Raw genomic sequence first — 27652 nt, 5'->3', positions numbered from 1 at the left:
ATACAGCATGTCCATAAAACCATATTTCAGCCCCCCCTCCCCCCGCCTCACCCCCACCAAAAAATGTTTCAAACTGCCCAATAATCAAAACAATTTAGCCAACCGCAGACTGGTTAAATTGCTTGGTTGGGACTAGCAGCTAATATTCAGCAGCATTTAACTGGTTAAATGCCACTGAATATAGCGGTTAGCACCAAACACAGAGCTGGATATCTTGGGGGTGCTCTGGGGGTGGAGTCAGCACTTTGTCACTTAAATATCTGCCCTTTGTTCGAAGCTGGCTTTGAATATCTGGGAATAATGCCATCGGCAAGGAGCATAATGTGCACTGCTGACAGCTGAATATTGATATGCCTTTGTCTTCTTCTCATAGGATTTAGTTCTTGGGTTAACTTAGGAGGGGGAAACTATTTCCCTCCCAAAAACACAGAGGGTCCACTGTAGTAAGGCTTTTCATTGCTATTTTATGTCTGGCCCCTTTCCTATGCTTCTTATTTAGCAGTGAACCTTCCCTTAAAAAATGGAAATGGTTTGGATGAATATCTAATCAACACAGATGTCTATAAATATTTGTGATAGTAATTAATACGATGCATCTGTTCCATGGCTTGATTTTGAATAGATTCCATGTACAGTGCTACTCCCAAGACTGAGCTTTACAGAAACCATAAATCTGAATATAGGAGAGTGGTTTGAAAAGTTTGGTAAAAACGCAAGTTAAACAATATAGTCTCCATCGAAGGCTATACACTTAGGGCTCCTTTTACTAAGCTGCGATAGCGGTTTTAGCGTGCGCTGAATTGCCGCACATGCTAGACCCTAATGCCAGCATTGAGCTGGCGTTAGTTCTAGCCGCATAGTGCGGGTTTAGCATGCGCTAAAATTCTGCGTGCGCTAAAAACGCTAGCGCAGCATAGTAAAAGGAGCCCTTAGTCCAGCGAGTTTCCAGTTTTTTCATATCAAAGGAAAAATGGCTTATGAAAAAAACTGGAAACTCATTGGACTAAAGTGTATAGCCCTCGATGAAGACTACGCTGTTTAATTTGGTTTTTTTTTTTACCAAACTTTTCAAACCACTCTCTTAGCTTTCCTAGGCAATACAGTTGAAATAATAAACACACTGGCAATGAAAACAGATGAATAGAAATTCAAGGAAAAATACTCTTCTTCTTATAATGTCGTTAGTTTTTTTAAAAATAGTAATGCGTGAATTAAAAGATTGAATTGTGCATCCCTTTTTGGTCAGTTTATGGGGAGAGGCATATCATTTTGCATACTGTCTGTGATGTCAAGCTACTTAACTGAATGCGACTTTCCTATGAACTCATTTATTCAAGATCCTTAAATAATGCGCCAGGAAACATTTGGCCTCTTTGAGGGCTTTTTCATGCACTGACAAAAATGTCCATTCTTTTTCCCATATTGCTACAAAAATAAAACAGATCGCAAGGCAAGCTGACATCAACACAGCTCACACAATACATGACAACTCAGAAAGAGTCTCCTCCTGTCCACATCGGTTCATCATGAGAAAGGAAGCTAACATATTTTCATTGGGAAAATCTCATACCCTCTTGCTTCTTGGAACTGTTAGTAACTATGTCTTTCTTCAGCTCTCATTTTAGGCTTTTTCAAACTTGCTTTTCCTGTTCCAGTAAAACTAAAACTAAGATGGGATGGGGTGTCAGGGGGCAGAGGAGGCCAGCTGAACACTTCTACTTGCAAGCAGGTCGTCTGTGCCCTTCTGCTGAGGGGTTTGCTGTTCTTAGCTGCAACCATGGATCTCACACTTGCATCTCAGACGTACTAATCAGACCCAATGCGCTGGCTTCCTCTGGCGTTAACCCAGTCTTCAGCGTTCTTCGTACTGTGCATAATGAAAACAAAACACACACACACGGGACCATTAATTTAAGAAACCCATCAAATTCACTGAATAATTACAGGTAAAGTTTCCTTCCTTTCTCCATTGCCAAAAATTTTAAACAGCGGTGTAGAAGTTTGGGATGACATATATACCCAAAAAAAAAGACATACGGTCTTTTTTACAAAGCCGCACTAGCAGCTTCGCTGCGCTAACAGCCCCAAATCCCATAGAGATTTAAAGGGCTTCGGGGCTGTTGCCACGTGGCAGCCGCTAGCGTGGCTTTGTAAAAGAGGCTGATAGCCACATCTTGTTTAGTATTTACCAGTTTTCATTGGGTCAAGGGATACCTGTGCTTTCAGTCATCCGTCTTTGTTACAACAACAACAAAAAAAAAAGCACCCAAAAATTCCAGAGGAAATAGGAAAATCCATAAGAAAAAGACTATTGAATCAATGTTCTGGCTAACAAAATTTATTAAACCAAATTAAAAACAGTCAATATAGCTAAATGCTGCTATGTGTAAAAAATATACACTTGTGTAAAATGACTTTACTAGTTCCTTCGCCAATAATTTCATTCTCACTTTGTTCTAAAAAAAATTTTCATTCTTACTTTGCTCATACAGTATCTTTGCTCTTCTGAATTTCACGGAACCTTACACCTTTTAGCACCTTTCTCATTTATACACTTGCATATTTTTCAAATTAGTCACATTTGGCCCTAACAACTGTGCACAATCACTTTAGCACACCATTATATGTATTTACTCATACATATACAGTATATATATTTCTGTAGGACCCCCGAGGAAGGTTATTTGTAGCCGAAACACAGACCGTATCGGGTCCGCACCATCTACATACAGTTCTATTGGATTTGTATTATTACACATTTGCTCTACATATGTGTATATTTTGTATCACGTGCATTTTTTTACATATATCAGCATTTAGCTATATTGACTGTTTTTATTTTGTTTTAATACATTTTTAATAAATGTTGTCATCCAGAACATCGATTCCTCAGTCTTTTTCTTTTGGATTTTCCTTATTTGTTGCAACATTCAATTTTATTATCTACACCAGTGGTTCTCAACCCAGTGCTTGAGAAACACCAAGTCAATCAGGGCACAAGAAAGCCATTTAGATTTTCAGGATACCCTCTGTGAATATGCATAAAATAAATTTGCATGTACTAAATCCAGTGAATGCAAGCCTATCTCATGCATTTTCATAGTGGGTTTCCTGAAAACCTGTCTGGCTTTCTTGTTTCCTAATGACTGGATTGAGAACCCACATTTCATAACCCATTTAGATCATTGGATAATACAGGATATAAAACCGATAAATATTTGTAAAACAGTACTGTCCAGTTTGCTCAAAGCATCAGCTTCCTAGTTCTAATTCTTTTGCTTCCTTCCTTGATAGTACTGTTAGCTGCTGCAAGAGGTCATGGCAGCCATTTTGTTATAGCAGCCACTAGGGGCATGAGCAGATGGGGTTTGCCCCTACTACCATTGTCTCCACTGGACCACCAGGAATCCTGGGTAGGTTAGGGGGGGGACGACTACTGGGACCAGAAGGGTGGGAGAGGAGTTCTGATATGTGCTGGGGAGGGAGGAAGAGAGAGAATCTGAAAGGGGGCTGTTTTAGGTATGTGGAAGGGGGATCAGCGGGGGGATTGTTCTATGGTAATCAGAGGGCTCAACCATAAAAAAATGTTATGCAGGCCCCTGCTGAACATGGGCTCGGTTCCACATATACTCCAGTGACGAAGAGAACCACAATTAGAACAAGATATTCAGTGTCAGAGCCTGGACATAGTCTGGCACAGAACAAAAGAACATAAAAATCTCCTTACTAGGTCAGACCAATGGTTCCATCTAGCCCAGTATTCTGTCTTCATGGTGGCCAATAGAGGCCACAATTACCTGGCAAAAACCCAAATAGTAGCAACATTCCATGCTACCAATCCAGGGCAAGCAGTCTGTCCCATGTCTGTCTCAATAGCAGACTATGGACTTCATCCAAACCTTTTTTAAAGCCAGCTATGTTAACCATTCTTACCACATCCTCTGGCAATGCGTTTCAGAGCTTAACTATTCTCTGAGTGAAAAAAATATTTCCTCCTATTGGTTTTAAAAGTATTTCCTTCTAACTTCATTGATTCTCCCCTTGTCTCTGTAATTTTTGATGGAGTAAAAAATCGATCCACTTGTACCCATTCTAAAACACTCAGAGGGGCCTAATCAAAATGGACGTCAAAGTCCGTTTACGTCCATCTCGCTAGTCATCCAAAGTAAAAAAACAGCTTAAGACACATTTTCGTAAAATACGTCCACCACAAGTGTATTAGTTAGGGTGAGATATGGGCCTGGGTCCTCTTCCCTGGGGTCCATTACACTGACTAGCAGGCTACTCCAGTTACCTGCTTGCTGCTCTACTAGGAATGGCCATAATATCTGTGGCTGTCATAGAAAGAGGCATGTCCTGTTTCTTTCACATCTTTGAGGTTGGGGGTGGGTGGGTGGGAGAGGTTCAGTGACCAATGGGGAATTGGGGGGGACATGCCAGTGGTCATCTGGTCAGTTTGGGCACCTTTTTGATACTTATTAATTTTTAAAACAGGTCTAGCCTCAAATGACTGGACATTTTGTAAAATGTTTGATTATCGCTGCAAAACGTGCAAGTTCTAAGTCCGCTCTAATCCCATCCAAAACACACTTTCAACACACTCCCATGAAATTTAGATGCACTGCTGAGAAATGGCTTAGAAAATCATCTAGAAAATAGGTTGCAAAAATGGCGATTTGGACATTTTGGCGATCCAAACATCCAAGTGCCACTTTATGATGTCTTTTGGGCATTTTTATTTTTTGAAAATGAGCCCCATGATATTTTAAATCTAGTCCTGAAAATGGTACATCTTGCAACTCATTTTTATACATACCACTCTTTATCCTTACTAAAATAATTTAAGCCTACACTACTTTAGCTTTACCGTAGTAAGACAAAAACTCACATGACTTCCTGTTTGCTCGTGACCTCTTCCTCTCTCTAGGCACCGCTCTCTGACTTGGCACTTGAGTGGCAGACTTCACAATAAGATCCATGATCTCATCAGCTGCATCATCTGTGGCATTGGGTGACTCGTCATTGCCAGCATTCCAGGAACCAATGCGGCCTGAAAGAATTGCAAACAGCAGTGTCTCAATGAAAGGGTGACACATTCTGCCCTAGTTGCATCATTGCAGATATGTCAAGAATCAGTAGCGTCAATCAAACATCCCAGGTTATTGTTAAAACCATTTTGTATCAATTGCAGCAGCGATAGATTAATGCATCTCATTTCTTTCTGTGAAACCAACATATGATGTACTGAAATTATGAGTTTAACAACTACAAGAACAAACAAACTGAAAGAAAAGAACTTGTTTGATTTCAAAGGAAAAATTAGGAAATAGCAATCCAATTTGAGAAACACTGATCAATGTAGGTTTCTACCAGGACCACCCCAGTTGAGAAGGGTGATTTCTTAACAGGGCACATGGCTACAAAGAGCAATTAAACAATTATTTAGTTACTATTTAAAAAACACATAAAAGAGCCTATATTTCTTTATGAAATATTACCATTAGTAGCAGAAAATCACGCCTACTTTACAACTTCTCTCAATCAGGTGGCTAGATTATTCATCTATGTGCTTAGATTAACATACTTTACAATCTAAACGTGTACTTGTGAACTCCCCCATGCTCCATCCAGACCACTCCTGTACTCACCGACCAGCAAAGTGCACACCATCACGCCATGGCATGAACTTTTATGCAGGTTGGTATAAGAGGCCATTTTAGGTCAATTCCATAGAACCGGTGCTAACATTTATGTGCGTGCTATTCCCTAGATTCTATATACGGTGTCGAGATTTGGATGTCCAAATTCAAGTGCATGTGTGTGCATCTTAGTTGGCCAACGAACCATTATAGAGCAATAATTGGGCACTAACAACCAATTATTTATTTATTTATTTTAAAAATTTATGTTCCGCCTACAGATTACAGGCAGATTACAATAAAACAAGCAGAATATTTCACATAGTCTTCACAACAAAACAAACTGCAACAAGTAACCTACTACATTATTCCCTCTTCTAAAAATTTCAATTATAAAATCTCACAAAGACATTTCAATCAAAAGGAATATTTCCTAAATTAGGCCGCTTAGCTATGCGGGTGCCAGCACTGAATATTGGGCCAGCACCTGCATAACTTTTATTTTTTAAAGAGCCCTTAAGCCCCTACTACCCCCCCCCGATAATGCCCCCTCTTTATATAACCCCTCCCCCAGCATGCAGCAAGACTCCCCCCTGAATGCCTCTCTCCCCCACCCCTCAGCTATCCAGGTTCTAGCAGCCATTTTGGACAGGTACTGCAAGATGCAGGAGTGAGAGAGCTGCTTTCCTGTCCCCAATGACCCCGCTGGACCACCAAAATATGGTAGGCCTAGGGGGAGAACCTACATGGTCAGCTGGAGGGCAGAGGGGCAGATTCGTAATGTGGAGAGAGGAGAGAGGGGGATGGAATGAGGAGGCATTGTTGGGGTAGAAGGGGACTCATTAAAAAAATAATTGTGCAGGTCCCTGCCTGATATTCTGCCAGGGCTGAATAACTCTTATGTGGACCCTGATTGAATATTGGCCAGACCCATATAAGCTTCAGCACCTGCCTGCCTGAAATTAGCCCCCAAGATTGTCTGGCACTAAATATTGAGGGGCTAATTTTAAAAAAAATTTTAATTAAGGACATAAGAAGTTGCCACCACTGGGTCAGACCAGAGGTCCTTCACGCCCAGCGGTCCGCTCCCACGGTGGCCCATCAGGTCTGTGACCTGTGAAGTGGTTCCTGACCATTTCTGTAACCTACCTCTACATCTATCTGTAACCCTCAATCCCCTCATCCTTTAGGAACCTATCTAAACCTTCCTTGAAACCCTGTAGTGTGCTCTGGCCTATCACAACCTCCGGAAGCGCGTTCCATGTGTTCACCACCCTCTGGGTAAAAAATAACTTCCTCGCATTTGTTCTAAATCTGTCCCCTCTCAATTTCTCCGAGTGACCCCTTGTACTTGTGGTTCCCCACAGTCTGAAGAATCTGTCCCTGTCCACTTTCTCTATGCCCCTCAGGGCAACAGAATATACAAACAAATGGTACAATAAAACAGCATTTTTGTCTAATAAAATAAGTATATTTTTTTCCATCCCCCCTTCCTCTTCCCATCATCCCTGGATGTGTGTGAACCTTCTTTTAGAAAGCAAAGGCTTATACTAGTGATCAGTTTTTACAAATGTCGCCAAAGGCCCCCGAGTCTCATTAAAGTTTTTGTAATGTCCCAGCTGTTCTGAGTTAATTCGCTCATATCTATAATCTTGGCATAGGGTTTCCCACCAGAAGTTAAAATGCAGCCTATCCCAGTTTTTCCAGTTTTTTGTAATTAACTGCATCACAATCCCTGTCATAAAAAAAAGTAATCTGTTCTTACTTGTACTAATTGGACTCTTAGGGCTCCTTTTACAAAGGTGCGCTAACGGTTTTAGAGCGTGCTTAGCGCGTGCTAAAATGCCCCATGCGCTAGCCGCTACTGTCTCCTTTTAAGCAGGCAGTAGTTTTTTGGCTAGCGCGTGCTATAGCGTGCGCTAAAAACGCTAGCGCACCTTAGTAAAAGGAGCCCTTAGTTTGTAACAAGGTCCCAAATAAAACAATGTCATATGACAATGGGATAGAAGTTTCCAGTATCCTATTGATTTTCCCCCAGATAGATTTCCAAAAGTTGAGTATCAAGGAACAATAGAACAACAGGTGATCCAGTGTCCTTACTTCAAGATGATAGTGCCAACATCTATTAGACTTTGAACTATCTAATTTTTGCAAACGAACTGGGTACCAAAAAATTCTATGTAACAAAAAGAACATCTCATCCTCCAAGTCCAAATCCGTGGCCATTGAGTAGCAGAAATCTGTTGCTTTGTCTCAATACTCCAAATATCTTTTAAGCTAGCTTTTGGATTTTTATTCAAATATTCAGATATTAATTTGTACCACTTGGCTGCCTGATGCCCTTGCAAATCTGTCTAGAAACATAGGCCCGCCAAACTATACTGATTTTTAAAATTGCGCCATTCAGGGAACCCCTTCTGAATGGCCTGTTTCACTGCAAACATTTATTAAATTGAGACTTTGTAATGCCGAATGATTGTTGCAGTTGTAATAAATTTAGCATTTTCCCATTAGATATCACATCATCTAAAGTACGTATGCCTGTCTACAACCAGTGTTTCCAGAGGATTTTAGAATTGTATCCTGGAGTTTAACCATAGAGATTGACACGTGGATCATTGTATTGGAATAGATTTTAAATTATTAATGAATTTTAATGTATTCCAGGTGGAAAATAAAATACTATTGTCCTTATAAATCCTAGGTAACTTGATACTCAAAATATGGCACAATCATAATGGGGACATGAGTTGAATTTCTTTTTTTTTCTTTTTTTTTAAATCTTTATTCATTTTTAAACTTATAATAAGTGTGATAACATATCCATACAAATAACCATAAATATATCACTTAATAATAGTTGAATTTCTAATATTAGCCAGTCTAGAAGATGCTCCATGAATTCAGGAAGCATCCAATACATACCCTGAGGCAGAATGAAGGCTTGATGATACCAATAAAAATTAGGAAAATTTATCCCATTCGCTGAAATTGGTTTTTGCAAAGATACTAAGGGGCTCATAATTGAAAGAGAAAAACATCCAAAAACTGGCCTAAGTCGGCACTTGGACGATCATCAGTCAAAAACATCCAAGTGCAAATAATAAAAACGGGTTTTGGAATATTTATAAATGACCTAGACCTTCATAGTGCTGCTGAACAACCATAGCTAAACGGGGCTTGTCAGGAGGAGTGTCGAGGGTGGGATTTGGGCAAGACGTGGGCAGGCTTAGACTTAGTCGTACTGCATGTATAACCGAAAGTTATACAGCACAGGCTCGACGGAACTTGGACATTGTGACTTAGACCATTTAAAACATGGTCTAAGTCACAAAAACCCACCTAAAGTCACCAGATAAGCACTGCAGACACAAACTACAGACCCCCACACACTACCCCAGTGATCACTGACCTCCCCCATAAAAATATTAATCACAACTTGAAAATTGTGCCTTCAGAACATCATCACCTGGCAGCCTGGCATAGGAAAACCTAGTCGTGTTGTACAGAGGCGTCTTAAGCCATCTTGGGGGTGAGTTAGGGACCCATAGAGAGGAGGACCCATGCCCATAAGCCCCTGTAATCACTGCATTGATATTGAAACATGTGCACTCCCCTATACACCCCCAAAACCCTTTTCAACTGGCAGAAGTGATTCCTGCAGCCATAAGGGCTATTGGGGTGGTTATTAAGTGGGCTTAGGGGGATTCTGGAGGTGGTTTGGGGGGGGCTCACCATGACCTATAAGGGAGCTGTAGTGAGATGAAGACATGGCACCCTTTTTGTGAAGTTCATAGTAGTGCACTGTAAGATACCCCAATTTAGGTGCCATGTCTGGATGTTCAGTCCATCACTTTGCAGACCCCTCCCACATCCAACAGGGCTTGTTATAGGCATTTTTGACTTGGACAAAAAGTTGGATGAAAATGTGGTATAAAGATGGATGATTTAGCAACTTGGACGATCAGATTGGCAGGAAGTATATTTAGACATTTTTTGAAACGAAAAAAAATTTGGATGTATTTTTTGAAAATGTGTCCTAAGCTGATTTTTACTTTGGACAACTTGTGACTTAGACGAAAACGTACTTAGACGTTCCTTTCGATTATGCCCCTCCACGGCTATTCTAGCAGTTTTACCCAGCCAAGTAAATTTTGTAAGAATCCCATTTAATTTCTTGTAAAAGGAGCTTTGAAAATAAACCGGTAATATACTCATTTGGTAGCAAACTACAGGCAAAATCATCATTTTTATGGTTTGGACTCTCCTCCACCATGAAAGATGTAGTGGGTTCCAATGCTTATACATTTCTTTGACTTTCAGCAATAAAGATTTTTCATTTACTGAAATTGTGTCTTCCAATGTACTCTGAATCATGATACCCAAATATTTTATACCCTCTTCCTTCCAAAGGAATGGGAATGGTTCAAATAAATCTTTTATGCAATGCACATTTAATGGAAGTACCTCTGATTTACTCCAGTTTATTTTATAGCCAGAAAATTTGCCAAATCTATCAATCAATTCCAGTAAATGTGGTATAGTAGTCTAAGGATCCCTCAAATTAAGCAAAATATCATCTGCATAGGCCGAAACCTTATAATCTCGATCTGCATATGAAATTCCCTGTATCTCCTTTACCTGCTGAATGGCCAGCAACAAGGGTACCAAAACAATATCAAAAAGCAAAAGAGACAATGGACATCCTTGTCTAACTTCCCTCTTCAGACAAAAACACTCTGAGAACATATTATTAATATATAATCTGTCAGAAGGGGAACTATACAAAGTTTGAATCATTTTGAATAAATCCGGATCCTATACCAAACCAATCAATTGCTTGATACATGAAAGTCCATTCTACATGATCAAACGCCTTCTCTGCATCCAAAGATACAGAGAAGGCCAGATCATCCATTGTTTTTGTTAAATTAAGCATATGAAATACCAATCTGTATTATTTGAAGAATATCTTTGAGCAACGAAACCCATTTGGTGCATACTGATCACATAAGGGAGAGCCTTGGCTAGTCTTAGAGCCAATAACTTAGCCAGGAGTTTTCCATCTACATTAATTTAAGAACTAGGCCTGTAATTCGAAACCAACTTGGGATCTCTTTTTGGCTTTGGCAAAACAATAGTTAAAGATTCCGCCATAGTACCTGATATACAATCCTTAGTCAGTTGTGATTGATATAAATATAAAAGATGAGGTAATAATAAATTTTGAAAAGATTTGAAAAACTCCACTGTGAACCCATCACTACCCGGAGCGGATCCAGCTCTGAGAGATTTCAATGCTGCCTGGAGTTCCCTAAAGGAAAAAGGCGCTTCAAGATTTATTTTTATATGCCTGGGAATTTTGGGCCCATTGGGGGGGCTAATGTAGCTGGCAGCAGTAAGCATTTAAAAAATGCTGACCCTTCCCAACAGAATATCAAGGGGAAAGTGCTTATGGACTTGTAATTTGCCTTTTTTTCTTAACACCTTTACAAATAAAAGAGAACTTCATTTTTGTATGTTTTAAAAGTATCCACATGAAGAAAATGTACATGAAATTTCCAAAGTTCTGGCTTCATGAGCTCAACTAGCAATGCAAGGCTGCCTTTGTATCACTGTACAATGCCGGATGGATGACGGTAAATTGAATTGCCTGTTTCTCCTCCTCTTCTGTTTCTGTCTCCTGTCAAAGGGAGCCTGGTTGTGAAACTGCACTGAAAAGGCTTCTGTCTGGCTCAATTTACCTTGCTCTCTGCTGTTCCTCAAGTCAATAGAAGCTGTTATTACAGCCTTCCCTGCATATACTGAATGATTTCAGCTGTTTGGTCACAGAATAGCAAGATAGATTTTTGTCCTTGTTTGGTGTCCTTGCCATTTGCTATTTCTTTAATAATATGCACTTTTGCAGCTGCCAGATGGTATTTTAAACTTACAAAATGTACTGGCTATAATAGTTTCTCTGTTTCCCACTAATACAATTGTCTATCTGGGAGGAAGAATATTTGTACTGGAGTTAACAGAAAACCAGTCTTCCGGATGATCTGTACATCTGCAGGTTCTGTTTTCTGTACAAAACTTTGTCAGCCGTAAAACCTACTAATTCTATTTAAAAAAACACAGAAAATTGCATGCACAAATGTGGATGTGCACTTAATTTGCACATGCAATTTAATCGAATAACAAGATAATTAGTTCTAATTGGCCTGTTAAGTAATTATTGGCACTAATTAGATGCAGAAATGGGTGGATCATGGGTGGATCTTGTTGTTCCTTTAAGTTATATTCATTCTTTCTTTTTTCACGTATATACACTTCCCCCTCCCCATTCGCGGTTTCAGCAATCACGATTTCACATATTCGAGATTTTTTGGGGAGGGGGAAAAAAGAAACCCCCCCACAGTTTAGCCTTCCCCCCGGCATCCCGGCCTTACCTGGTGGTCTAGCGGGCTTTAGGGGCAGGAACGATCTTCCTACACTCCTGCCCCGTGTAGATCGCCAATAGGAAATGGCTGTGGGGAGTTCCCGTCGTAGTCTCGAGAGACTATGGGAACTCAGGGCAAAAATTGCTGCCAAAAATTCGCAGCTAGCCCTGAAGAAGCAATTTAGGGCTTCTTTTACAAAGCCGCGCTAGTGATTACTGCAGCAGCAGCTGCTAGTGCAGCTTTGTAAAAGGGGGGCTGTTAATCGGTCAGTAGCCATTTCTGGCTGGTGAAATCATTTTGACTATCAACCAATATAGTTATAAAAAAAAAAAAATGTCTGCTAACATACTTTAGTAAACTGAACTCAAAGTGTATTCAAATTTGCCAGAGGAAACATGAATATTTGTGATGTCGCATCTTTGAAACAAACACAAATCAGACAAGCTGAAAAGAAGAGCTTCACAAACTGGAAATAATCTTTTAGGTACCTCTACTAGCTCTGCTTCGCGTGCGGACGCCTAATACTGTGCTGGCTTCTCCACTGATGGACATCGTCTTCAGCACGGCTTTCATGTTCTCATGCTCGGCAGCATCCTCAGCATACTGTAGGCCTTGGTGATGAGGGGGAAGCTGGGTCTGGGTCGGAGGGGGAGGGTTGGAGGAATTGCTTGAGAACTTTCCACTCTGCAAAAGTAAGGGTCATGAGGGGAATTGCATGCATTACTCAGTAGCTCATGAAACTAATCCATAGCTGAAAACAAATATGCAACCAAGAGTCAATTACCAAGTTGTAGGTGATACATTTTTATTGGACTGTTTAATAGATCTGTGTCAAGCTTTACGTCGCTCACAGCTATGTTAAGCTCCTCCAATAAAAGGCATCATCTACAATCTGGAAGTTGATTCTTCCATTTTATCTGATATCATCAAAGACACAAATCATGCAACTAGTAGGCAATTCTAGAACATAGATGCCATTTATGCATCTGTTATGTGTGCTAATGTTTAGAACAATGGCCTCCCTCCGACCTCTCTCCGGCATATTTGCGCATATGCCAAAAATATGCCCGAAATCTATTTTCCAAATATCTGCTTATCTTCCATAGTACATGGCTGCAAGGGGGTGTACCTTAGGGGCATTAGGGGGAGCATTATGGAGCTTAAATGCACATAAATGATAGAATACTATAATTTACTTGGTCAATATTCAGCACACAGTTGTCAACACTGACTGCTGCAGGCTGAAATAGCCCTTGATATTGAATGGTGGGCCATCTCTGGGTGCTAGCACTGAATATATGGGACTAATTCAGGATAGGGAAGCCACTGGGGCTTGTGTTTATCACAGCTGATATTCATCCAGGACCACATAAGACACTTATACTGACGTCAGCTGAATATTGGCCGGAACCCACATATGTGAAAATAGCTTTGTTGTTTACTTCTGACTCTCTTGTTCCCCCAATCGTGATCCCCCCTTCCTTCCCACAGTATGTATTGACAAAGCCCCTTCATGCCCTCTGTAGGCCCCCTTGCCTACCTTTTAAGGCCCTGGTAGTCTAGCAGGATCCATCAAGCAGTAGCGATATCCACTTACTCCTGTCCTTTGTGGCTCATGTTCTAATATGGCCACTGTGATCCTCAGCAGCAGCCTTGTGGTACTACCAAGTATTGTGAGACTACTACTAGGAGTTGTGGTGGTCATATAGGAACAGGAGTTGTGAAGGACAGGAGCGAGTGGGCATTGCTCCTGTCCAATGGACTTCATTAGGACACAAGGGCCTTAAAGTTAGGCTGGTAGACCTGTGGAAAAGGGAGGTGTGTATGTGAGTGGCCGGGTAGAGGTCTCATAAATACCTACTTGCTTTAGGGAGGAAGAGAGGGGGATCACTATCTAGGGTAGCCCCAGGATATTCAGACCAGTGCCCAGGTTAGCTCCATAGCCAAACTTAGGATAGCCTTTTTGCTATCCTAACTTTAGACACTTACTTAACCAATTAACAGTGGGAATTAGAGAGTGACAAAATCCATCACCGTTCCTGTTCCCGTGGATAACAGCGGGAAACCATCTCCAAGTCATTCTTTAAGGAGAGAGGGAAGAATCAGAGTATGAATGGCCACAACCACTGACCCCCAAGCCTTGCACTGAAGAATGCTGGTATAGAAGGACTGAGGTTGAGATAGACACTAAAGAATGACACGGGATTGTTTCCCACAGTTATCCACAAAGACGGGAACGGTGATGAATTTTCTCACCCTGTCATTCTCTAATGTGAATATCTCTGCTAACTGCTTAAGTATCGGCTCCTCCCAGGCTCTGCCCACAGACTGTCCCTGCAGTATCTGCACAGTGCAGGGGAGGTTTGTGTTGGCATTTTATGCCACTGTCCGGTTAAGTAGAGTTAAATATCATCAGTTGGCAGCCAGAGGTGATATAACAAGGCAGAAAAGGATCCTGCCTGGTTAAATTGTTTTGAACATTAGGCAGTATATGCATATATCTGGCATTTAGGTGCTAACACTCAAGTCAGCCCTATGGCTGACAAAAATACAGTACATATGCATCAATGTTAAAGGCAGATATACCAAGTTAGGCTAGTATTCCATAGATTAAAGTAGGCACCTACGTTCCGTTATAGAATAGATTCCTACCAGGTGCCCTTCAATTGTCATAAAGGTAGAAATTATAAAATCATTGAAGTGGAAGGGATGAGGAGTTAACTCAGGGGTGGGCAATCACAGTCCTCAGGGGCCACAACCCAGTCCGGTTTTCAAGATTTCCAAACTGACTATGTGTGAGATTGATTTACATACAATGGAAGCAGCCAATGCAAACTAATCTTGTGCATATTCATTGTGGAAACCTTGAAAACCTGACTGGGTTGTGGTCCTCGAGGACCGCGATTGCCCACCTCTGAGTCAGCTTATATTATTTCTCAAGAGGGCTGAGTCATAGTCATGTAATCCTTGAACCAATTTAATATCTCTGAACTGCATATACAGCTACATAGAGACCAATCTTCAAAAGAACTTATGGGGTTGGGGCAGCACTAGCTGAAAAAGTTCTTTAAAAAAAAAAAAAAAATATATATATACTAGCTGATGCCCCGGCGTTGCACGGGTATTTAATTATAGCAATAACACTGTAAATGGATTCAAATAAAGATACTTTATAGTGGTGAATGAAATTATTTTTTTACAGCTTTATAAAAAGTACAATATTCAAATAATAATGTGAAATACTTGACAAAATGAATACAATACAACTAACACAAAACTTGATTATAAACAACATTTTTAGTTTCACCTCCAGGAGCAAGAACATATAAATTCTTGGGTGAACCCACCCTTGAGCAAGCAACATAGAGTTGACCATGGGAAAAACAGGGGGATCTTAAATCCAGTCCACAGTATGTAATAGTCTGTCCCTGTGATTTGTTGATTGTGATAGAGAATGCAAGTATCACTGGAATTTGCAATCTCTTAAACTGAAAAGGAAGATGTGTTGCAAGTTTCGTTCAAATCGGGCAAGCCGTTTTTGCGTTGGCAGCTTTTTACAATTTTTCCATTGACATGAATGGGTGAAATCTGATTTTCTGTTTGTAGCTCTGCCCACGTGTGCAGGTGGGCCGCGAGACCCCCAGAACATATCACCCCAGGTAGTGAGGGATATGCATACCAAGTTTAGTTCAAATCGGGCAAGATGTTTTTGCGTTGGCAGCTTTTTACATTTTTGCCATTGACATGAATGGGTGAAATCTGATTTTCTGTTTGTAGCTCCGCCCACGTGTGCAGGAGGGCCGCGAGACTCCCAGAACATATCACCCCAGGTAGTGAGGGATCTGCATATCAAGTTTCGTTTAAATCGGGCAAGCCGTTTTTGCGTAGGCAGCTTTTTACATTTTTGTCATTGACATGAATGGGTGAAATCTGATTTTCTGTTTGTAGCTCCGCCCACGTGTGCAGGTGGGCTGCGAGACCCCCAGAACATATCACCCCAGGTAGTGAGGGATCTGCATACCAAGTTTCGTTCAAATCGGGCAAGCCGTTTTTGCGTTGGCAGCTTTTTACATTTTTCCATTGACATGAATGGGTGAAATCTGATTTTCTGTTTGTAGCTCCGCCCACGTGTGCAGGTGGGCCGCGAGACCCCTAGAACATATCATCCCAGGTAGTGAGGGATCAGCATACCAAGTTTCGTTCAAATCGGTCAAGCCGTTTTTGCGTGATCGCGGCACATACACACACACATACATACATACACACATACATACCTCCGATTTTATATATATAGATATATATAGATATATTTCTGGAAGCACTGGAGAGTAGCACTACTTTAGACATCTAACAGTTGCAGTTGAATCATTTATATTCTGCTATTGCCAGCAATTAGTTCTTAATGGATAGCATATATAAAGACTAGATCAAATTAATCTAATGAATCTGGAACCAACTCTATTAGTGAGTATAAACAAATCAGCAACAACAAAGTCTCAGGATTTCTGGTATCCGCAATCCAGTAACTGTTGCTGATTGGCGCCACACCTTTGTTTATGATGAACAAAAACCCTTAGCATTTTTTTTGCTACTTCAGCTTTTTTGCGGTGTTCTTTGCTCACATGTTTAAAGACAATAGACTGTTTTCAGTCCAATTCTTTATATGTGAGTTTGCAAACCATTGGACCCCTGAGGAAGGCGTGTTCGCCGAAACACAGACCGTATAGGGTCCGGTTGGATTTTTATCACTGTATTTTATATCATTGTACTTTTTTAATTGAATTTTCATGTTTTTATATGTCAGTGTTTATTAAATTATCTCCAGAACATCTGTATCCACAGTTTTTTGTTTTTGTTTTCATAGTTCTAAACACCATCCCAGCTCCACACCAGGAATACTTTCCATTACTGCAAGTAAAAGTATGCAGGGAATGGAACTAAGTGCATATTTTTAACCTGCAAAATGGGCAGTTTTAAAAGATTACTCCAGTGAAAAAACGTACTGCTCTATCCAGGGAAATGGCTTTGAAAATGACCCTCTGTGTGTCTCTGCACAGTGCTGTATGCATCTTGGATATGGTGCACAAAAAATGATGATAATGATAATTCCAAAGAAATTACAAGAAAGCTGAACTTGGTGGCCCTCTGCTTTTCTCTCAGCCATACCAATTACAGAACAGGAAGTATAATCTCTTCCATCTTCTATTAAACAAGCCACACAGAGCAGGCACAGTGTATTGCGGTAAGTATACTCATATAACCCCAAATTATCAAGGAAGCATTATATTCAAAACAAGTAATTCCTAAGCAGGCCAAGATTTCAGGGATTTATTTACTGGTGTGTATTTCTCTTTAGAGCTTCCTGTGACTACATAATTTTGCAAATATTATGTTTCCTCGCACTTACTTGGGGTTTTTACAGTCCAAAGGATGCTGACTGAAGGTTGTTGTCACTCTCTTTGTTAGATTTATAACAACTTTACATTAAATGGTGCTCAATGAATTTTGCCCCATTGCTAAGAGCTTATTAAAAGAACAGAAAACATTTGAAGGCAAGAGCATCTCTCAGTACAGTGTTTTAGCTACTGAAGACAACACAATGGTGTAACAGCAAACAGGTGGAGGAGCTGCTTAGTGGTTAGAGCGGTGGGCTAAGCAGAAGAGAAACCAGAGCTCAAATTGAGTTTTAGCCACAGCAGCACCCTAGGTAGATCATCTTAGACTCTACTGCAAGCCTTCAGGGGACAGGGAAATAATTACTGTCCTTGTTGCAAAGGTAATTGAAATCCAAACTGAAAGTAAGATGATACCACATCTGAGTGGTATGTGCAGTCTCAGTCACTCCATCCCAAAAAGATACAGACTGGACAATACTCAAAGCGAATTAACCATACGGGAATGGCCACGAACCAGTTAACTCGGTTAATGGCAACTATCCAGTTATTTCCAGTGGCACTTAATCACTACCCGGTCATTCTCAGCGAAGATAACCATTTAAGTGCAAGCCTGGTTATGTGGGGGGCATTTTGGGGATGGAGTCCGGTTAGCTCCTGATATTTAGAGCTAAATGGCCAGTGCAAGAACACAAATAAGACCATATAAACAGCTATCCTGTCTTTATGCACTAAAACATGGTCAGTTAGCTCTGAATATTGAGTTAACCGGGCATACACTAGCTGGCAATCCCTACCCCCCCAATATTCAATGCTGGGTTTGATGCTGGTGGTGGATATTAACAGCGCTGCCTGCCGCAGGCGGAATATCAGGGGATAAGGCATTAAAGAAGGTCCAAAGAAAGATGATAAAGGGATGGATCAGCTCTTTTATGAAGAAAGGCTAAACAGGTTAAGGGTCTTCATTTTGAAGAAGAGACATAAAAAATGCTTTAAAAACCCTAATTGCAAAATAGGGAATAGTTATTTACCCTTCCAAATCACATTCAGACTGGGGCACTCTCCATGAATCTAAATTTAAATAGATTTAAGAAATAATTTTTTCCAGAAACACAACCAAGCTGTGGAAATTGTTGCCCAAAGACCTAGCTGGGCTTAAAAAAGATTAAGGCATATTTCTGGATGTCCAGTTCATTCAAAATTTAGGGATTGATATTCAAGGTGCTTTAACTAAATGACATCCTCACAGGCAATAACTGGGACATCTTCCTAATTACCGAAACCTTGCTCAAGATAATGACAGAGTTACTTTGGGTATTCTTTTCCCACCAGGGTACAAAGTATTAGCTTGCTCAAGCACCAACACTAGAGGTAGAGGTGTATTAAGTCCAGCCTCATCCCATGACTGATAGACATCATCACACTAGATGCACTAGAGTGCCTCATCTTCTCGGTGGATCACAACAGAGACCTACAGGGCACCACACTCTCCAATGGCCATCTTAGATGACCTGCTATCTATCCTTAGCAAACTGGTCATCATATACAACCAAGTCATTATTCTTGGAGACTTTAACTTCACAAGCTACCTAAATGAGACTGGATCCCCAGCAGACTTCATCACTTCACTATTGGACCTAGCAAATGGTCCCCTAGCCGACTCACTCTGTGGGCCACATCCTAGACCTAATCTTTATTCAAAAAGACACTTGGCTCACCACACAAACCCCTGGCTGTATCATCAAACCAGTACTCTGGTCTGATCACCATTTGATCACATTCAACTAAACCTACAACAAATCAACCATCAATCAGGAAGCAACCCCAACATACGATGATATACAACAACACTGCTATCAACTCAGAGGATCTCTCCATAGGCCTTTCAAACCTAGTGGGAACATCAAAACCAAATTCTCAATATGTTGATGAGGCTGCCGAGGACTGGCACACTGAAGTAAAAGCCCTATACAAAGAGCTAGCCTCGATCAAAGAGATCAAATACTATCTCTGCAAATAATGACCCCAGATTACAAAACTTTCAGAAAAGAAATAAAGACTATACTTTTCAAAAAATCCCTGAAAAAGTCCTAACCTCTCAAGCTTCCTTCTTTCATCTCTCTAACCCCCGAACCCCCAAATCAACCTGCTCTATTCTTTTTTCCCCCCAAAAGACCAGAAATCTTTTTGTAAAACACCCTCTTTAATTCTTTTGTAATCCGCCTTGAACCGCAAGGTAATGGTGGAATAGAAATCCCTAATGTAATGTAAATACTCCTCCCTCTGGTTTACCAATGACTTAAGAACTAAGAGAAGTGAACTAAGGAAAGTAGAAAGGAAATGGTACAAATCCAGGCTTAACAGTGACAGGTCCAAATAGAAGGAACGACATGAAGAATATAAAAAAGCCACCCTAGAGGCAAAAAAGAAGTACTACTGTGAACAACTATTAAAGACTCTCACTAGATCAAAAAACCTTTTTAAACTAACAGAAAAGATACTCACATCACAAGGAGACAACCAGTGTTTTAACATCAAACTCGACAGCGAAACGCTCTCAGATAACTTCGCTGACAAAGTAGACAAAATACTATCTCACCTAGACTCCATCAAGATACAAACATTGTCCCCCCTGCAACTCAAACAAAATAACTAAAACTACAACTGGGAACCTAACTCACTTTGAAACTGTCTCCTAGGATGACATAGCCAAGATACTAGATGTTATTCACCCTTCTGGCTTCAACCTGGACCCATATCTGCCATGCCTCCTAGTGGTGGTGAAAAACACCTTTGTAGACTCCATCCTTTCTCTCATCAACACCTCTCTACAAAAAGGCATAGTGCCTGCAAACTGGAAGTTAGTGGTCATCAGACCGTTCTTGAAAAAACCCACACTCCATCAAAAATTACAAAGACTAGGAGATACTTGATGAAGTTACAGGGAAATACTTTTAAAACCAATAGGAGGAATTTTTTTTCACTCAGAGAATAGTTAAGCTCTAGAATGCATAGCCAGAAGTTGTGGTAAGAGCGGATAGCTTAGCTGATTATAAGAAAGGTTTGGACAATTTTCTGGAATGTTGCTACACCTTGGGTTTTGGCCAGGTACTAGTGACCTGGATTGGCCACCGTGAGAACAGGCTACTGGGCTTCATGGACCATTGGTCTGACCTAGTAAGGCTATTCTTATGTTCACATTTGACCCTAACGTGCACAGCAACTTTAGACCTGTCTCCAACCTAACCTTCATCTCCAAGATCCTGGAAAAAACAGTGTCAAAACAATTGCACAAGGAGCTCTAGCCGCCTTCCAATCAGGATTCAGGAAATTCCACAGTACTGAAACCATTCTTCTCAACATCATCGATGACTGATGGAAACTCATGGATAAGGGTAATAATGTCCTTCTGGTGCTGCTGGATCTCAGCAGCGGTGTTCACCACTATTGACCATCCTTTCATCATTGAATAGTTCTCTGAAATTAGAATCTGAGACACTGCATTATGATGGCTTGCCTCCTTCTTGAATAACAGATCCCAAAGCATTCTGCTCAATGATGTGCTATTGAAATTGAAACTAATCAAATACAGTGTTCTGCAGGTGGCTTTGCTATCCTCCCTATTATTAAATCTCTATATTAGACCTGTCCTAGACATAGCCCACAGATATAAAATACAGATTCACTCCTTCGTGGATGACATCCAACTATACCTAATACTAGGAGAAACCCATGATGCCCAGATAGTGAAAATCCTAAACTGCCTCTTGGAAATCAAAAACTGGATGGCCATAAACAAATTACAACTAAACGCTTCCAAGATGGAAATTCTTTGGATCCACAATAAACACTGCATCCGCACCCATCCCTCGCTGTGCTGGGACTCGACTACAATAACTACAAAAGACCAAGCATGCAGCGTAGGAATACTCCTTGACTGCAACCTGTCACTTTTGAACCATATCTCTCAGGTGGTATCTTCCTCATTCTACTACCTGCGACAACTCCGAAAAATAAGGAACTACTTTTTAGAGTCTGACTTCACCCAACTATTCTATGCCAAAATCTTATATCATGTAAAAATTAAATGATCCCAATAAAAACAGGAAAACCAATTTGAAAATCTCTCACTGAGTTTCACAAAGAAGCTTCCTGCAACAGCAAATATTTGTCGAGTATTGATCTGATTAAACTTTCCATTGAAAGAAGACCTGATTTTATTAAATTGTACATTGGCTGGAAGACATTGTGTCAGACCCCTACTCCTCTGAATTTCGGGTTTAACCAGCTATGCATTGGCTGGCTCCGCAAAAACAGGTATTCATTGCCGAAGCCTGGACGTGACCCAGCATTGAATATCTGGGAATAACGCTGGGGGCTGTCAGCAAAATGTTAAATGCCACTAACAGAATATTGACCCCTTAATAGCAGTATGGTCATGGTGTTCGCAACAGCTTAGTTTTGGGAGTGGCATGGGGGAAGCGAACTCTCTCTGATGATTGGCAGGATGCACCCTAGTGACCTCGATTGACCATGCTGAAAAACATGATGCTGGGCTCGATGGACTGTTGGCCTGACTCAACACTGCACTTCTTAGGTTCAAAGTCGATCCCCTTTCATAAAGAAATCACATCCATTGTGTACCGCAGATGCTACACCCATATCCAAACATGCCAGGAGCTCAGGCAAACTTGACTGTCATTTGCACATTGGCGTTAGTTACTTAAAACAAGCTGTGAGAGCATGCACAAGCACACTGTGGCATGCAACATGAGATAATTCTTGTTTACGAAAACTGGTTACATGAAGGCATCACGTGTTGTGGGTATTTAAACTAAAGGCATCACACACTGAGTTTCAGTGAGACAGCCAAGTTAGTGGACACAAGCACTCTTTATGGGGGGGGGGGGGGTTGCATCTGTAGTTGGGTTAAACCTCATAGCACACAGAACAAAAATGGTGTCCAAGAGCATTTGAGTACCATACCTCAAAATCATCTTCATCATCGGTCTACCGGGACAAAATGAAAACAGACAGAACAGAAAAAGAGAAAGACAGAGAATGATGTCTAGGAGGCAGAGAAAAAACAGGACAGAATGCAAAGGAATGAAGTTTTATTGGTGGTGATGGAATAAACAGAAAGAAGCATTCTCTAGAAAGGTTATTGGGATGTCATTGTATTAATTTCAGGTTAATCAATTTGTTATTATTTACGGAAGCATAATCGGATCTATCTGGATCCTCAATCGATTCCTTCTCCAAGACACTCACATTTCTCGACAGATTACCCAAAGCAGCTTGGTAGTGTGTCCAGTGATAAACCACTGTGGATCACTGTGGATTCACTGTAAGCCCTCAGGGGACAAGGAAATACCTACTGTATCTGAATGTAGAGTGCCTTGAGCAACTACCGAAAAGATGTGAGCTAAGCCTAAATCCCAAACCTTAATTTTATTCACATCCTGTTTCCAGGCTTCTGGTACAGAGATGTGTGGGTGCAACTCTGTTCCATCCCTCTGTGAGTTGACCACCTTTGCTATGATTCTAGGAAGTGTAAGTCTGAAAGAATGTTGTTGGTTTTTTTTCCCATTTTTAAGATTTTCAATACATAAAACCTGAAATGAACAACTCCCCTGAAATTCAGCTGGCAGTTAATTTTTGTTTTTTAAGTGCTAATTGTCAACACCTAAATTAGACCTGCATATTCAATGCTGAACAAGGTCCGGGCACTGGCACTGAATATCCAGGTCTCAATGGGCATTGATGGTGCTGGGAGGTATGCAGAGCCAGGCTGATTTTCAGTTGGGACATACATAAGGGGATCTCAAAGGAACTCACCAATTAACACCAGTGCCCCTCTTGGAGTCCCTTCCCTGATTATCAACAATGCCCTGTCTCTGATCCACTAATCACCAACAATGCCCCCTCCTGTTCTCTCCCCACCAAAATCAACAATAGTGCCCCCTTCTGGTCCTCCTATTTGAAGTTATGAGACTGGGCATGAAAATGGCAGATGAAATTTAGTGTGATCAACTAAAAAAGTGATGCATGTGGGAAAGAGAAACCAGAACTATAGCTATGTGATGCAAGGTTCCAAATGAGGACTTACTGGCAGCTAAGGAAAAAAACAAATGGATGCTAGGAATTATTAGAAAAGGACTAGAAAACAAAAATGAGAATGGAATGACATCGCATTGCTCCAAGGTGCAACTGCACCTTGAAATTTGTGTAATCACCGTATCTCAAAAAAGATGTACTTGGAATCAGAAAAGGTAAAGAGAAGTATGACAAAAATGATAAAGGGGATGGGATGACTTCACTATGAGGAAAGACAAAGTGGCTAGAGAGATCTTCAGCCTGGAGAAGAGATGGCTCAGGGGAGATATAATAGAGGTCTATAAAAAACTGAGTGAATTGCTTATTTACTTTTTCCAAAAATACTAGGGGCATGCAAACAAGTATGTAGATGTACAATAAATTAGAGAAAATATTTCTTCACTCAATGTGTAATTAAACTCTGAAATTTATTGCCAGAGATTGTGGTGAAAGCAGTTAGCTTAGCAGGGTTTAAAAAGGTTTGGATAATTTCCTAAAACCAAAGTCCATAAGCCATTATTAGGATGGACTTGGGAAAATCTACTGCTTATTCCTAGGATAAGCAGCATAAAATCAGTTTTACTCTTTTGGGTTCTTGTCAGGTACTTATGATCTGGACTGGCCACTGTTGGAAGCAGTAGACTGGGTTTGATGGATCTTATGAAGTAGCTCTCACATACAGTCAATAAATGTATTTGCATATATCACAGTGTAATGCAGTGTTTTGCAAACTGTGTGCTGCGGCACACTAGTGTGCTTCCTGAAATTTCAGGTGTGCTGCAAGATACTGGGAGGAGGAGAAGTGCCGGCGCTGGCTGACTGCCTACAGGATGTGCCTCTCGCAGCGTAATGTGTACATGCAAATTTGATGTATCTCTTTCAAAAAAATACAAGAACCAGGGACACCCCATGAAGTTACTAAGTAACACATTTTAAATAAATTGGAGAAAATATTTATTCGCTCAATGCAAACTTTGGCTTTGGAGCTTGTTACCAATGTATGTGGTAAAAGCAGCTGGAGTAGGTGGGTTTAAAAAATGTTTGGACAAATTCCTGGAGGAAAGCTCCATAAACTCTTAGCAAAGCAGACTCGAGGAAAGCCACTGCTTCTCTCTGAGCATCAGCAGCACAACATCTAACTAGTTTTTGGAATCCTGCAGGTCATTGTGCCCTGGATTGGCCAGTATGAGAAACAGAATACTATGTTTGATGGACCTTCGGTCTGACTCAGTATGACAATTATGTTGTTTTATCTTGCCCTATTAGAAATTCCTCTTGTGTCGTAATATTCTGATATAAAGCCTGAGGTACTAATGGGGTTTTCCCATTGTGAGTCTGTAAAAAATGATTATGACAGAGTGTCACATAGCCAAAGATGAAAGCATGAATCAGCATACCCACCCCCATCAAGGAAACAAGACCATATTTGATGTACAAGCACATTGGAGTTGGATTAGAGGGGGAACAATTGGAAGGCAACCACATGAAAACCCATTCCAGTAGGAGAGGGAGAGTTAGCATGTATAATAAGTGTGTATAGCTGTGCATTTTTGGACAAATGTCTGTAAGCCATGTTTTACAGGATGCCTTGTAATGCTGCCAAACCTTTGGGAAATATATTTCCCTGCTCTTGTGTGCAGGCCTGCTTTGAATCTGAATCACTTCCAATGCTGCTTTTTTTTTTAACTTTTCCTGTCTGGTACTTACTTAAGTCTATGACAAACTTAAGTCTATGACAAACCTAAGTCTGTAGGAGGAAAGGGTTTAGTGAAGGTAAGAGTAGGATTACCAGATTTTCCTTCAGGAAAATCCAGATCCATGGCTACGCCCCCAGGACTGCTCAGTTCCGTCTTTTTCCCACCCTGTTCCACCCCCCAGCCCCACCCCCAGACGGCATCTGCGCATGCGCAGACACAACACAATGATGTCACGTGCACACACATGTGATGTCACCGCGTTTCATGCATGGATGCCCCTTCCCGAGGCAATTATGTCAGAAAGCTTTTCACAACCTGGACAAGTGCGGGGTTTTGAAAAGCCATCCGGACCCCTGAATATGTCCTCAAAAGGAGGACATGTCTGGGGAAATCCAGACATCTGGTAACCCTAGGTAAGAGGAAAGGTTTATCATTTCCCTTTCCCTTAATTTTATATTTTAGTGACTACCTTGATTGTATGCAATACTTGCCCAATACTGCATATATCAGTGTTCTTCAATGCAAGGCTCAGGGGCCAATGGCAGCTCCTGGAGATCTCTGGGGCTGCCCCCATCAGCTTTATGCTTTCTTTTTATGCTACTCTCTGTTTCTTTAACCAAGCTCAAGAGGGAAGTGGATAAAAGAAGAGCCACATGCCTAAAGGACAAGACATGCCTTAATAGACAAAGAGAATGCATTTGGACATGCTTTCCTCCTTGAAGATACACCCAATAAAACATCTGAAGGCAGGCTGTTGGAGATAGATGTCATTGGCAAAATGGCCCTGACTTAAAAATTAGTGAAGACCACTGGCATATATCATCTCCTGAAAGCAAAAGTGTTATTTGTGCAATTTTTCATGAAATGAGATAAGACACATTTTTCAGTACATTGCTTTAAGATCTTTTTGAATGCCAAACTTTTTTGATACTTCACTGTGGGCCTCTTCTACTAAAGCGCGCTAGCGGTTTTAGCGCGGGGAACCGCGCTGAATGGCCCACGCTGCTCCCGACGCTCATTAAGTTCCTATGAGCATCGGGAGCAGCACGGGTCATTCAGCGCGGCTCCCCGCGCTAAAACCGCTAGCGCGCCTTAGTAGAAGAGTGGATAAGTGCCACGAGTGCTACATTATATAAGCAGGACAATATAATGTCTCAGCCACTCAACAACTTGATATGCAAAATATGCTCATAAAAATCACTTCCTGTATCTTCAGTTAGAAGTCCGTTTTGCGATTCCCCTACTTAGGAACTTACTAAGTTAGGTACCTACCGGCTAATTAATTTTTTTAAAACTGGTTTTTAATGGTACTTTCAATTACCAGCGCTGATCAAGCCAATTAAAAAAGAAAACAAAAAACCCTTTTACATAACCATAATAGCGAATTTTAGTGCAGGCCGGCATGCTGAATTCTCTGCACTGTTCCCGACGCTCATAGGAACTCTATGAGCGTCAGGAGTAGCACAGAGCATTCAGCGCGCTGGCTTGCGCTAAGAGCCGCTATTGCGATTTTGTAAAAGGGGGGACAAGTTAGGTGTCTAGATCGGCTAGGCATGCCAAGCTCGATGCCGAACTTTAGGCATCTTTTATAGAATCAGGGCCTTTATTTCTATTTTTTCATACCATGTTAGCATCAACTTTCCTCATAGAGTAACATAAACTGTAAAACTATTTTTTAACTTCTAAGTCAATGCTATCTCTCTATGTGCTTTTAGTTCCCAATTACAGAATTGTGTAAGAGCAAATCATTTATTTAAGCAGACAGGATAAGCTCACCAGCTCCAAAACTATCTGCACAAGTTTCCTGCACCTCTATTATATATCCACTGGGGGGCACACAACTTCCGTGATTGACTGGACAGGGAGTGCTTGGGACCCAAACCCTAGTAAATGCATTCTGCCTGAGAGTGAAGAGAAGGGTTGCTGTCATGATCCACCTGGCTTCTGCAGGAAGCAGGAAATGAGGGTTCTTGCTGGAGAAGACAGGCTATGATGAGAGCAAGCATCAACTCTGCAGAGCCTGTAACATTTCATCATCTGCCTACATAGAAATACAGTACAAAATGCAATATTTAAAGAATTTATGCTCCAACTTTGGGGCCCTTTTACAAAAGCCACGTCAAAAGTGGACCTTAGTGCGCCTTTACCGCAGGTCTTTCCCACTTTTGTTACGGATGGAAATAGGTAGACTTTCCTATTTCCAGAATTAATGGCCATGTGCTAGTTCTACAATTAGCACACGGCCATTAAAAACAGTACCATTTGAATCTTTACTGCCACTCATTTTGTAGGCAGTAAGACCCGGATTCTATAAACAGTGCTATAATCAGCAGGCACCCACAAAAGCAGCACCGATCACATGTCAATCACAAGACGGAGCCATTTATAGAATCGTGGCCACATCA

At 41.0% G+C, this 27652-nt stretch overlaps 1 protein-coding gene across 5 annotated transcripts in view; it reads right to left on the bottom strand.

Annotated features, from left to right (window-relative positions):
* Positions 1-1309: 1309 nt before the first annotated feature.
* Positions 1310-27652, bottom strand: part of FHOD3 (formin homology 2 domain containing 3) — a 967501-nt gene continuing 941158 nt past the window's right edge. For 3 of the 5 annotated variants that reach the window (XM_033930608.1, XM_033930610.1, XM_033930612.1), the window contains 4 exons: positions 22441-22464; positions 12550-12745; positions 4889-5050; positions 1310-1867 (listed from right to left, as the gene is read on the bottom strand). In XM_033930608.1, coding sequence (XP_033786499.1) covers positions 1785-1867; positions 4889-5050; positions 12550-12745; positions 22441-22464 — 465 coding nt within the window. In that variant the 3' untranslated portion in view covers positions 1310-1784. The remainder of the gene's footprint in view (positions 1868-4888; positions 5051-12549; positions 12746-22440; positions 22465-27652) is intronic. The other 2 variants (XM_033930609.1, XM_033930611.1) reach the window with 1 other exon arrangement.

This window comes from Geotrypetes seraphini, chromosome 2 (assembly GCF_902459505.1).
Source record: "Geotrypetes seraphini chromosome 2, aGeoSer1.1, whole genome shotgun sequence".
NCBI classification, from domain to species: Eukaryota; Metazoa; Chordata; class Amphibia; order Gymnophiona; family Dermophiidae; genus Geotrypetes; species Geotrypetes seraphini.
This window is presented reverse-complemented; position numbering and strand designations above follow the sequence as displayed.